The 14,133-nt window shown below is 35.6% G+C and overlaps 1 protein-coding gene across 1 annotated transcript in view; it reads right to left on the minus strand.

Moving 5' to 3' along the window:
• Positions 1–14,133, minus strand: part of MLYCD (malonyl-CoA decarboxylase) — a 41,785-nt gene that overhangs the window by 12,543 nt on the left and 15,109 nt on the right. Inside the window, exons 2-4 of the mRNA XM_067540178.1 lie at positions 12,109–12,221; positions 10,356–10,512; positions 9,349–9,498 (exon numbers count right to left, since the gene is read on the minus strand). Coding sequence (XP_067396279.1) covers positions 9,349–9,498; positions 10,356–10,512; positions 12,109–12,221 — 420 coding nt within the window. The remainder of the gene's footprint in view (positions 1–9,348; positions 9,499–10,355; positions 10,513–12,108; positions 12,222–14,133) is intronic.

Below are 14,133 nucleotides of genomic sequence, written 5' to 3' on the forward strand. Positions count from 1 at the left end.
AAGACAGTAGAGAACCAAAGAGAGAGACCTCTTTTCAGAAACAAGCAGCACTGGCTGGAATAGCTTTCTATTCCCCATATACTTCTCCCCACCAACCTACCCAAATCACATATCAGAAAGGGGAGGAATGATGTGGGTGGAAAAGAGGAGCCACAAATCATCATGCCAAAACAAAATAAAATGATAGCATAGCCCCTCATGTTAAATACTGCCAAGTTCCATAAATTCTAGCACTGAGCCCTTCTCCACCTATTGTTATTCAGACATGTTAGCAACATTTTACCTGAGTTTATTAATGCTGCTTAAATGGCCTTGGATTAAACATCATCTTTCCTATCAATATCTTGTAGAGTTAAATTAGGGAGATCAGGGTCTTTGGCCAGGTATCTACATGCAAGGGGGCTTTTGCAGTCCTAGTTGATATGAAGCAGACATAAAAAATATCCTATTGTACACAAAGGAGTTGTTTGTCAGCTTCAGAACAATTGGGATAAGAAAAACACTCAAGTAATGTCTATAAGTTTGAAAAAAGGTTTCCTGAAATGTTATATTTTTTTCTTATTCATTCAGTAAAATTACCGGTAGCCTCACCCATGAGCCTGTGTGTGTAAACCTGGGTGTTTATGTTGTCAGCATACCTTTTTCCACTGAAATATACCAAGCTATGCTTTGATCTTAAACCAGAAAGAGGGGTGTGCGCAGGAATTTAAATTTGACCCTTTTTGGAGGGGCACAGAGCTCCTTCTGCCCTGGGGCTGAAGGAGCTCTATGCCTGTGCACATCATTGGGGTGAGGGGGTACCCTTGCTTGCTCCCCCCTTGTGCACACCTCTGACAAGAACTGTTGCTGAAAATCCAGTAATCAAAAGCTTTTTCTTGTCCTGAGTCCCCCTCCATTATTTTCACTGAATGTAGTAAATGTAACAGGGTGAGATTCTGATTTTGTAAGACTGGAGACAAAACCCGTCTGTTTAAAAACAAGGGATCTTAATCTACAAGAAATGGGTTGGAATTAGCCTGTTTGAAGTTGGTTAGAAACCTCAGACTGATTGATGAAGTGCCATTCATTCAGACTAAGTTGCAGAACAAAAACTGGATTTAAGACGATAATACCTTATTCTGATTGCTATGATTGAAAACAAAATTATTTTAATATAAATGCTACTAGTATCCTGCTATGTCCCACTCCCCCCCCCCCCGTCACCCCCCCCAAAAAATACCATGCTTCAATTAAATGTTTTCAGGATATAGTGTGCTATATGAGAGAAACATTCATAAAATACAATAACCATTGAACTGCTAGTTTGTTGATTTAAAGCATCCCAGGAAAGGTAACATGCACCTAGAAATGTCCCATTACTGTGACATTTTAAATATTTATTATTCCTTCACCTGTGGCTTTAATTTTCTTTTAGAAAGCTAGTACATTCTTTTTCTGCAGCTGAGCGAAGAAGGTAACCATAACTGGGGTGGATGCACTCTAGGCACCATATTGCTAATTTTTGTTTTTCCAACATTCCTGGACAAAGACCTATATTTCTTGACTTTAATGAGTCAAAAGGCTTCCATTTATAAGAGTCTGATCTAACAGTAGCTCAGTAGCTCAGTAGGGCTCCAATCAAGGCAGAGGACCCGGTTGTGCTAGCTGCTGAATAAACAAGAAAAACTAAACAGACAGATGCCATAAACAAAGAGTGAGAGCTGCAAGGTAACAGTAGACCAAGGATGTTATGCATAAGTAAGAAGGCCAATGGGACAAACATGAACATCATGTTGCACTGAAACACTGTGGTGAAACATTATGTTCTATTGTGGTGCCAGCAATAGGTTGCATAGATCCTTGTGTTATTTACAAACAACCGAAATTTACTGACATCCTGAAAGTGAGGTTTGCAGGACTGCAAATGTGAGACATTCCCAGAAATACTAGGATGAGTGGAAACTATTAGTTTAAAATCTTATGAAACTCCTGGAGAACACAGTAACAAATGATAGTCCCAGTGTTTCTAGTGGGTTCCTGCAGGGATCGGTTCTTGGCCCTACACTATTTAACATTTTTTAATCAATGACTTGGATGACATAAAATCATCCCTGATAAAGTTTGCAGATGACCCAAAAATTAGGGGAATGGTAAACAGGGCACAAGCAAACAACATGCATTTTAATATGGCTAAATGTAAATGCATTCATATAGGAACAAAGAATGTAGGCCATACTTACAGGATGAGGAACTCTATCCTGGGAAGCAGTGACTGAAAAAGATTTCAGGGTCATGGTGGATAATTAGCTGAACATGAGCTCTCAGTGAGATGCTGTGGCCAAAAGGACTAATCAGATCCTTGCATGCATAAATACGGGACTTCTGAGTGGGAGGAAAGCAGTTATTTTATCTCTGTACTTGGCACTGGTGAGATTGCTGCTGGAATACTGAGTCCAGTTCAGGTGTCCACAATACAAGAAGGATGTTGACAAATTGGAGAGGGTTCCAAAAAAGAGCCACGAAAATCAAAGGATTACAAACATGCCTTATAGTGACTGAGCTCCTTTGGTCTATATCTATTTAGCTTAACAAAGAGAAGATTAAGTGGTCTCTTGAATACAGTCTATAAGTACCTATACATGGGGAAAATATATTTAATAATGGGCTCTTTGGCTGAGCAGAGAAAACATAACCCAATACAATGGCCAGAAGTTGAAGCTAGTCAAATTCAGACTGGAAATAAGGTATACATGTTTAACAGTAAAGGTAATTAACCACCGGAACAGTTTGCTAAGGGTCGTGGTGGATTCTCCATCACTGGTATTTTTTAAATTAAGATTGGATGTTTTTCTAAAAGATTTGCCCTATGAATTATTTTGGGGAAGCTTTATGGCCTATGTTTTATTGAGGAGGTCGGACTAGATGATCACAATAGTCCTTTCTGGCGTTGGAGTCTATTAATCTTGCTGTCCTACTGAATTTCACATGTGGCATTTTAGTGATGGGCAAAGGAGACCATTATTCTTCTCACTCAACAACCAGGATCTACATGGAACTATTTGTTTGTTACCTTATGCCAACGGAGTTCTTTGAGCCAGAGGCAATAATACGAGTAAGATGTCTTTAGAGGCTCCTTAGCTGAAGTTGGCAATGTGTTTCATAAAAACATAAGGATTCTTCTACAAACAATTGCATACTATAAATTAAAGTAACTAAAATCCAACATTTACAGGACAGGGATTCCCATTTCAGATGAAAGTGGTTCCATTTACACACAGACCTGATTCAATTATGTGTTTTGATATTGTATGTGTATGTATTGTGAGTTAAATTTTTTTTTTTTTTTTTTTTTTTTAAACATGAAATCTTGTTTTAATGTTTAGTTTGCCAAATAAAAATCATATACAGATCTGCTGGATAAATCATTTTTCTGGAATTAACTTGGAAGAATTCAACAGGTCACTTTCACAGGTCATCAAGACCTGATCTAGCTATTTCCCTGTATAAATCAGCCTTTGTTTTTCTAATATCTATTTCTAAATTGCTTAGGATAAGTAGATTATCAATGGGTTTAACTTTGATTTCTAGATAATTGAATTGCTCTCATAGTCTTCAAGACTAGAAGAGAGAAAACTACATGAATTTATTCATATCTCCCCTTAATCAGGGTCATGGACATATGGCACAAACTAATTACATCTCGATTACTGCTTTTTGAACTAATATTCCGAAAGTAATAAACAACTCAGCCAAAATGCCTATTAAATACACAAAGTTTAGGGCAACTAGCCACAATGAAGTAGCTGAGACCCAAACCCAATTGTATAGTAATAATATTTTGATGTATGCAATTCTTAAATGTTTTTGTGGTTAAAATTAAAATAGCGTTCTGAGCCTCAGAACAATTTCTAAAGACTACAATAATTGTTCTGTGCTGCCCCAGGTGTTGGAATAATTAATCTAAGGTCAAGCAGTTATTTATCACTAGCGATAAGCAGCAACCTTACTAAGACTTTTAACACTTATTAAAGATTGCTAAATGAGGCAGCAGAGTTAACACACAAGTCTTGGACAAGTTCTCTTTTTGATGAAGTACATGCTCATTTCTTTTCCAACCTCTATCAGAGAAGGTAATACTTCCAACAAACTCGAAAATCAACTACTGTTTATTATGTTACATGCAATGATATATCATGACAGATTCTTTTAATATGAATATCTGGGACAGTAAATTTTCAGCACACTGACCTGTGGCAGTCTGGATTGCAAGGTAGTGTTTTAGCACCATTATTCCACATCTACACAAAAAACCAGCCAAGCTACCCTGGCACAAGATGCTTTTTCTGCACAGATAATCTGTGCATCAGCACAAGGAGTCTAGCATATTAGAGAGTGCCTCTGGGGAATACACTTGACACCTTAGACAAGAACTATGCAGCCAACCAACTTACTCATTCCATAAATCCCATTTACCTCAGTGTTCCTCTCAACCGCACACTCTCCTTTAGAGCTCACACTGCAACTAAAGCCAAGGTTAGTATACAAAACAACATTCTCAGCAAGCAGGCTCCCAATAGTTGAGCACCTGGCACCCAATAAAGATCAGCCGTGGACTATATGGCATTGCCTTAAATGACTCACACTGGAGCTGGCCAGTTTAGAGATGCGATGATCAAGTGGGGCTACATCACTGGCTCCAATACCTGTGACTGCGCCAGAGAGCCTCAAAATACGAAGCAACTCCTGCGATGCCAGCTGTTGAGCACACATGCTCTTCCAGTGACCTGGGGGACTGCAATGACCAGGCAATCAGACGTGCACAGACGTGGTGGGAAGCAGTAGGAGGACACAACAAAAGATCCGGAATAATCACATGAATCTGTCAAATTCTCAGTGGTCTTCCTAGAACATGTTTTGATTGATTTAAATAATTTAGTTTCCAGCATCACCAAAACTTGTAAGCACAGCTTGATCAGATTTTTAGAAGAACATGACTTCTATAAAGCAGATGAAATAATTCCACATTAAACCACATTTGTATAAACAAATATATTCTCCCATCTGCAAATGTTGTTTAAACATCTTATCTTCAGGAATGACATAATCCTGCAACAATGACAAGATAGGTGTATTAAATAATCATTAAACATATTTTCATGTTCCTGTTTTCCACAGTGAGGCTATTTTAATAAATTTATCTTTCATCAATTTCTGCCAGAGAAAGGGAGTTTACCTATTCTGTAAATGTTAATTGAAAGAAATATGGGTCTCTTTGTAAATTAACTAGCCACAGAACAGATCTGCCCTAGTATAAGTGAACTGTAAAATTCCAGAAAAAAATTAATCCACTCCCTCTGGAATATCCACAACTAAGACATTTGTTTCATTTGAATGAATAGCACTTGCTACCTCCTTCTTTCTAATTATTAGGCTAGCTGACACCTTGACTTGTCCCCTTAGTCATAAACTATTCTTTTCGAGCAAATCAATATTATTTTGGCCCTTCTGCTATTCCTTACATTAAATTCAAGTTGCGTAGTAGCCAGTTGGAGCTGCAACAGTTTGAGATGTTTTATATTCAATACAATGCTGCTATACCTAGATTATTTCTTTCTGAAGTAACTTCAATAATTTTCTTCTTGATTCTACTAAAGTATGTGATTATCCAACCCATATACAATTTCCTGAATAAGACAACAAACAAGAAGTTGTGGGGAAACTATTTTTTTTAAAGATGAATATGGCAGAAGGCTATTGTTTAACCATTTACTTGCCACACTGAGGAATACAGTATCAAACCGATTATTCCAAATAAGAGGAATAGAAGTGCTCTTCTGAAAAAAACTTAACCTTTTTCATTTTACTAATAATAAAATTTTCTGGAAAACATAACCTCAAATGAACATACAAGTCCACTTATACATCTAGAGCAAATCCAAGTTTTTTCAGTTTGAGGAAATTAAGAACTTTGAATTTCACAAAAATTCCCCCAGACAAAGAGCAAATGTTTCATAAATCATTCAGTTCTTAACATTTTGAACAAGCGTTCAACTCAGTCTGTAGTTTATTGAAAGTTTGCTCTTTTATGACATTAGAACAGATGGAAACATAGTAAACTGATGGCAACCCCACATGCCATTTAAATCTAAAAACACTGAATAAGCAAAGAAAAATACCTCACACTCATACAAAGCTTTTCATCAGTAGATCTCACAGCACTTTACAAAGGAAAGTAATAAATTGACAAATATTTACTTATTTGTTGACTAACATCCTTCAACAAAAACGCATAATTATAGACGTGTGTTGTGATATCTAAAATTTATGTCACAAGTTCTTTCCATTCTAAATGCTGATTTTTCAGTTGCTAACATTTTCTCCCCTCCAATCTCTTTGCTTTTGGGCTGAAATCAGGCACATCTGTTCTCAGTTTGAGTGTCTGTGGTTTTTTGTTCTGCCTTTTTTAAGATTAAGCAAAAATGTTTAAGCTGTCTGAAAACCAAGATGAAAAAAATATATATAATTCACACAAACCCTTGGCATTATTAAAAAATATTTAGTGACCTTTTTCAGACAGCACTAGTATTTCCACAGTGGGGAGTATTAGAATCTAATAAAAATCTTGCTGAAAGAAATCTCATAAAAGTGTTTCTCTTTTTAACATGTTGGTAAGAATTCATTTGAAATAATTTTCTCTTGCATACTTCAAACATTAAGTGGTGTTTTTTGAGGGTTTTTGTTTTTTTGAGAACAATGCTCCTGCTCACTTACTTTGTTTTCCATCAAATATTTTCCCCTATTACATCTGATCTAAAAATTGGTCACAGAACACACCAAGAGTAACAGAAAATAGATCATAGCCATCCTGCACAAGGGATTTTACAAATTATGGATTTCACAATCCAAATCTTCAGTACACAGATATACAAAAGTGACTGTAAACCAAAATAAACACTGCCTAGAAGCCCTGTGTACAGGTGATCAATTTGTTCCTAAAATTTGCCAAAATCCAATATACTGTTCAAACATAGATCCAGTATTCTGCCAAACGCCCAAAGAGGTTCTCACTAATTTTTACATTTTCAAGATGACGACATCCAGAACATGGTCATTTCCTTAGGAAATTAAAAGTTACAGAGGCCTGAAAGCAAGTGGAGCAAAACACAGTAATTTAGTTTGGCACTTAACATGAGCAAGCTAAACTTTTAATAAGACAACTTCCTAAGTGCCTGTCTAAAGCCAAAATTGAAGTGTTTAATGCCCCAAATTGCTTGGATTCTGAATTTCTCTATGTAACAACACTATGAATCCCAATTCATGACACCAAAGGATTTCTAACTTTATAGGATCTGATTCTCAAAGATGCTGAGAATCTTCAGCTGTCATTAAAATCAAAGGTGAACACCACCTTTCATGACTGGGTTATAACACTGTGTAAATTTCACTCTTCATCTATTCCAGATACTTTTGTGATTAAGTTCTTTAGTCTCTACAGCTAAGAAAGATCATTATAATGAAAGAGGCTGATCTGCCCCTCTCAGGCATTAAACAGCTTAATTCCACTTCCAGTAAGTGGGAGTAAGACTGGACCCTAAATTTAAATTGGTACATTTGCACTGGGACTTTTCAGCACCATCTTGGAAAAAGCAAATGTGACAGCATTTTTAATATTTTTATTTTGTCGTATAAAACATTACTTTTAAGAAATTGACAATTAACTGTCTGACCGAACACCATGGTCACACACAAGTTAATCTTGTAACAGAAAGGCAAGTTTTCCCCAGACTCACAAACAATATCAGATTCTGGGCAACTCTTGAGTACATATGTGCCTGACCACATGCCAAGGTTGCTTAAATATTAACCTAATAAAATGAGAAGTCAGGATTTCCTAATGCCTCTCTCAATAACAGTATTGTTTAATACTAAACATTTCTTATACTATTAGTGCTTTCACTATATTATATCTACCTTGCTTACAATTCGAGGCAATTATTTAGTGCAACAATAAGAAGCAATGCATTATTATTTTGTTTAAATTCTTTACAAAACTAAGTTCAACTACTTGTATATGTCTCTGATTAAAACAGGAGAGTTAGAACATAAGCATTTCTGATAAGTCCTGACATAAACTGGGCTGTGTACCTCTGTATATATGCTCCACTACCCTGTATCACTAAACAAAAAATTCCAAAAAATATAAATTCAGCTTAATAGGAGGAACAGATCTTTCAACAGCTACAGTACTCCATACAGCTGCAAGAAAAAACAAACTTTTCTCTAAGTGTCCAGAAGGGTCAAAGGTGGATACGTTTGTTACAACGGGTAAAATAACAGACAGTCATTTTATTTATAAATTACAACACAACAGATAGCCCAAATATAACAGCCCATTAGTGTTTTCACACTGTATTTCTAAATTCTTATACAATCCATATTCCACATCAATTATTTGGGTTCATGATAGAGTGCTACTCTCTTATTATAATTAGAGGTGGTTGAGAAACATTAAAAAAATGCAAGCACGCACGCATGCGCACGTGCACTCCATTTTCTGACCAGCACTAATTAGAACAGGAGACACATTGACCTATCAGTTGTTCACCTTGCAATGAAATGTTAGTAGAAATGCAAAGACTTTGCCATTGATATATAAATAAATAGCTGCAATTACTTTAATATGAACCGTCCTAGACTTACCTACAATATTCCATTCCACAGTTCTCTGTACTGTACCAAAAGACTACATTTTACACCAATGTAGAAATTAAATTACCTATACTAAGAGTTCAACTTCAACTGTTTAAAACGCACTCAGTTAAATAAAAAGATATTTATAATAATAATAATAAATAATAAGAGTTGTACCTTGGACTTGGACCACAAGATGTTTTATTTTACACCTTCTATATCAGCTCCTAGGCCCTTCTAACCTCATTATAAATTGTTTAATTAAAATCTGAACCTCAAACATCTAACTTTTAGTTGCCAAAAACAATGATGATGTAAATAAAAATATATCAATGACAACACATACTATAATGAGCTGTGAAAAAAAAAATCTGCATTCAGAAGAGAAATCCCTTGTAACTAGGCCAGCTAAGAGGTATTTTGTGAATGAGTTGAAGGGAGAGACAGATTTCTAAAAGAACAGATGACCACCAAGGAAGCAAAATTAAGTTCTAGTGCTGATTTACTAAATACAGATGGGAAAAAGCTTTTTCAGCCCTCAGAAGGTCTTCATAAACTTAATGAGAATCCCTGGCAGCTCCACATCTTGAATGAGGCGGCACAGTGACTACAGGAAAAAAACCTAAGAAAAAGGACTCTGGCAGGACAATACCCCAACATGTAATTTACTACACCTACCTGCAGTTCTTTAACAACTCGTTTAATGAGATAAGTCCCCAGTTCTACACCCTGTAGTCCCTGCTGAGTCGAACTAATTGAATAGAAAATTGCTGTGGTAATTTTGTTCATATCTTCTGTTTCTTGAGGGGGAACCTCTTTCACTATGGCCTGCGAAAATAAGGATTAAAAAATTAGTAAGAGTTTCCACCACCACCACAATAAGAATTCTGTAGTTTCTTATTTCATTTTACTAATTTCTAACTTATTATTAATGAGGACAGTTTTTCCATTCTCTTACTGTATTCAATCTATTGAGACAAAGTCGAACTCTAGCACAGTATGTAAGATATTCTAATCACTACTTCCAATTAAAAAAAATAATAAATCATAAGGAAAAAGAATACCTGAAGTTTTTAGGTAAGACACAAAAATCTGCTTTCCAATTAGCAAGCACTGGGAATCAGAAAGTTTCAAAGTATTTGTAAGAGTTATAGAAGAGTAAATTTTTTCAAAAGCATGCAAATGCCTTAGGAGTCAATTTACTGTCACTTTTCAAACTAGCACCTAAGACACTTTAAAACAAAAAAAAATCACCTAATGCCTTAGAAGAGCTCAAACATTCTGAATCCCAATGCTTTGGAAGGGAGCTCTCTCATCCTTACCATGTACGGGAGGGGAGAGAAAAAGAGGGGCGAGAGAGACCGACCGACCATCCACTAGTGGCAGGTATCATTAATACAACAACCAAAACAGATTCTTTCTTCAATGAATAAAGATACCTGCCACTGTTTCAGTATTCTAAAGACTGTAGTGCGATTCAAATACATACAGCCACCTAAAGTATTAACTCACTGGAGTTATTTTTGAAAAAATAAGAAGTGCCATTATTAGCACCAAGAATTGAACATGGATTTTCAAAATGAAGGTTTAACACTGATTTCTGACCAATCTGAATCAACATTTTTAATAAGCCTATTTAGCAATTTAAACATTGGAGTAGGAACTGAATATATTGTTGACTATACCTGGATGCTGCTGGAGATTTCATTGGTTAGTGCTACATGCAAGATTATCAATGGTTCCCCAGGGATTGCACAGTGGGCAAAAAAGTAGCACCTTCTATATAACCCAACTCGACGCTTCATATCAACCCAGTTTCTGACAGGATGCACTGCTTCAGAGCTGAATAGGAGGTAAAAAAATTTAAGATTTTCATCTAAAAAAAACAGAATTCACCCAACCCACAGTATCAACCCAATGCTACTGCCATTGATGTCAATGGCAAAACTTTTATTGACTTCAATCTTGCAAGACCAGGCTGTAAATGAGAAAATGAAATTCAAATTGTAACATCATAGATTTTGTAAAATATCGCACGTTTGTGTTCATCTCTCTCTCTCTCTCTCCAGCTTGCATTTTACCAGATTTAGATCACTACGCCACAGATTAACATTGGATATAATCACATCCCCTCAGGCATCAATTTCCCTAACAGTAAAATAGAGATATTTGATCGCCCTTGTAAAGAGCTGTGAAAGCTTTAGATGAAACGCACTATGTTAAGTGCAAAGTAGTTCCTCATAATATTATTGTCTATCCTAATGGAACGCTCTTTTCAAATACTATATAAAAATCCAACCTCCCCATCCCTTCCTATTTCCAATACTTTTGTTACATGTGCATGCAATGCCATAATTTTTTTTAAAAACAGGATCTAGATATTAGTGAAAGGGTTTTATAAATTAATATTTCAAAAGGCTTCAAGTAATGTAAGTGAAACAAGAACGTGAAGTCTTTCCTCAACCTGTTTTAGTACTCTATTCAAATCCTTTAATGTATCAGTATCAGCAGATTAATCACATTCTTCTTAATCAAACTAAAAAACTTATTAATAAAAGTTTCTGTAGAACACAACAAAATTCCCTCAGTCAGCTTTTTAACGATTCATTTAACAAACAGTAAATATTAACCTTTTTCCTTTTAATTTACACTAAGGAAGAAGACTTTAGTCTCAAATACTTATACTCCAATCTCTAGTTTGAAAGACTTGGATTTCTATTAGTTATTTTTATTTTGCAAACCTAGCTTGTATTATCATTTTACTTTCTTTGTGTTACAAAGAACAGATGAAGTTGCCTGTCCTCACAACTCTTTCTTTAGAGACATTGTTTCTCTTAGAGTTCAAAGTATGGCAAAAAAATTCAACACAACAGAACTTTGATTCATACAATTCTAACTGAATCAATGCAATTTTGAATATAGGACATGAAGATAGAAATAAATTTTGTTGATTGTCAAGGAACTTGTATAAACTTGACCTCAATTTATATTTCACACTGGGTTCTGTGTACTTTAAAAGACCACTATACACGACTGCTGAAGAATTACAATAATATTTGATTAGATGTATGGTCTTGATACACTATATTGACGTCTTACTGCGTAGCGTTTACCAGCATCAGAATAGACTGCGTCTTTTATGGTCATCACAAGAGATATTCTTCTTGGCTCTAAGCACACTCTCCCAGAGCCTACAGCTCTAATTTATTTTGAATAAGACCATAAGTATGAATTAACTCATGCTTTAAGTATATTACTTTACTATTTACACAATTCTGTTAAAATCAATGTATGTACTGAATAACGTGTGTACGGTTGCAATTCCTTAATCATACTTTGCAATACGGCATAGCAATGCAATTTATTGAGTTGTGATCTGCACACGTGTGTTTGTTGTTCAAACTACATCAACAAGCATTAGAAATTCTTGGCACTTACTCACTAATCTTTTGAAGAACTTCACAAGGTGACTGCCAGGTAACTCGCTCCAGGTTTAAGAATCCAGTAGAAAACCATTCTGAAAGCATGTTCTTTAGCATGCCATTCATTTCCTGGAAACAGGAAGGGAAAAAGTGACATTACTTTGAATAAACTGGATGCAAGATAACAATCTGGGTCAAGGCCATCTATCTATTTCACTAAAGTTTTTTGTTTGCTTTTTACCATTATCACAATGAAAGTTTTAAGCAAGTTGGTGAGTCCATTTGAGAAAGTTGATTGCAAATCATTTGAAGCTCAAATAAATAGAAATCTTTCTCATCTAGGACTAAAATGATGAAAATGTTTACAAGACATTATGCATACATTCTCTACAGTGTGCTGCAGATACCCAAAAGAGTTAAGATGAAAAGGACACACCAGAACAGTATCTGAGTGGTGTCTAATACTGACAAGAACTGAATCTCAAATTATATGTTTGCTCAGATGCAATAATTCAAATGCCAAAAATATATCAAGGAGAAGATTTTCAGATTGAAATAATGACTTGAATAGTCTCATGTAATATTCTTTCTAAATCTCTGCTGGATACTAGGCATCTCATATATTAGGAAGGTTATTAGCATTAGATCAGTATTATAGCCAGCATTCATAGATACCACTTGTCAACCAGGTTTAAAAAGAGTAAGATGCTTTAAGAAGCAAGAAAACCACTGAAGAATTTTTTAAGTCACTTCTATTGTATTACGCATTGTTCACCACTGTTTTCAGATCTGTTTTAACCAGCTCTTCACTGCTGGCTGCACAAAAGATAAAATGGGTATTATCTATTTCAGTGATTCCTACAGCACTGACAAAGTAGGAAGGACCCTTTCTGTACTGTTACCTCCAGATCAAGAGGTCAGGTGAAAAAGCTGAGTCTGCTTATAAATCTTGGCAACCCACTTCTCTACATTGGCAGTTAGCACAACTCACATACGGATGCTTCTGCTTCAGACAGATGCCCCTCAAAGATATGGCATGGAACAGATACACTATAACACTCAAGTATTGATGTCCCAACTAGTTTATCAGCACACTGACCCGGAGGAAACAGAGTAAAACTCTCTCTGATGTTGCAACACTTGAATTTGTTCAGATTTATCGTTATACTCCATCTGACCTTCAGAATATTCTGTATTGCTGTCAGTACCAGGTTTCCAGAGAATCCCCCTTCCCCTACCAATGTTTCATTCTCTGGTGCTCCTCTGTCCTGCCTAAGGGAACACTTAACACCCCCCCCCAAAAAAATATAAATATAAAAACCACCACCACACACCATTTTCAAGATCACTAGCAAACAGACATTTCAACTACCAATCATCAGAAATCGCTTGAATATAAGAGGTGCTAACTAGTTTCACATCATGATGATACACATTAAATAGTATGAATAACTTTGCATGCCAAGTTACAAGATTTTTAGTTGTAATATACTACATATTACTGTCATTCAACTTCTCACTGGGATACAGAAGATCATAAAAATAAATTATCAAAAGAGAAGATTCTGCAACATAAAGAACAAACCTCATTAAGAAAAAAATGTGAATGGGTAGGTTTGATTTATTCAAACAACAAATGTAATCATACCCTGGCTGTGTAAGGTCTGCAAAGACTTCTAATGAACAATCAGGATTCAAGTAACTTGTATCTCAAGAAGGATGAATTTAAGACAGCTACATGTTGGACCACATAAGAGCAAATTGTTGAGGAGCAGATGTAGTTATGTGCATTGACTATTCTACACAAAGTTTCATTGCTACAATACGGAGTCAAATTCATCCCTAGTGTAGCTCCAAAGACTTCAAGGAACTTACACCATGGATGAATCTGTCCCACTGTCTCCTTCAAAAAGATCCCAACTACATAACTACATAAAACACAAAAATAATTTTAGAAATACCAGTTAATAAAACAGGCATGTGTAGAATATTTGCATCTCATTTTTGATACACTTTGATTATATATTTATAATCACCCAGT

The sequence above is a fragment of the Emydura macquarii genome, unplaced genomic scaffold (assembly GCF_026122565.2).
Source record: "Emydura macquarii macquarii isolate MOO-44397 ecotype Brisbane River unplaced genomic scaffold, CSIRO-AGI_Emac_v2 contig_561, whole genome shotgun sequence".
In the NCBI taxonomy this organism is placed as follows: Eukaryota; Metazoa; Chordata; order Testudines; family Chelidae; genus Emydura; species Emydura macquarii.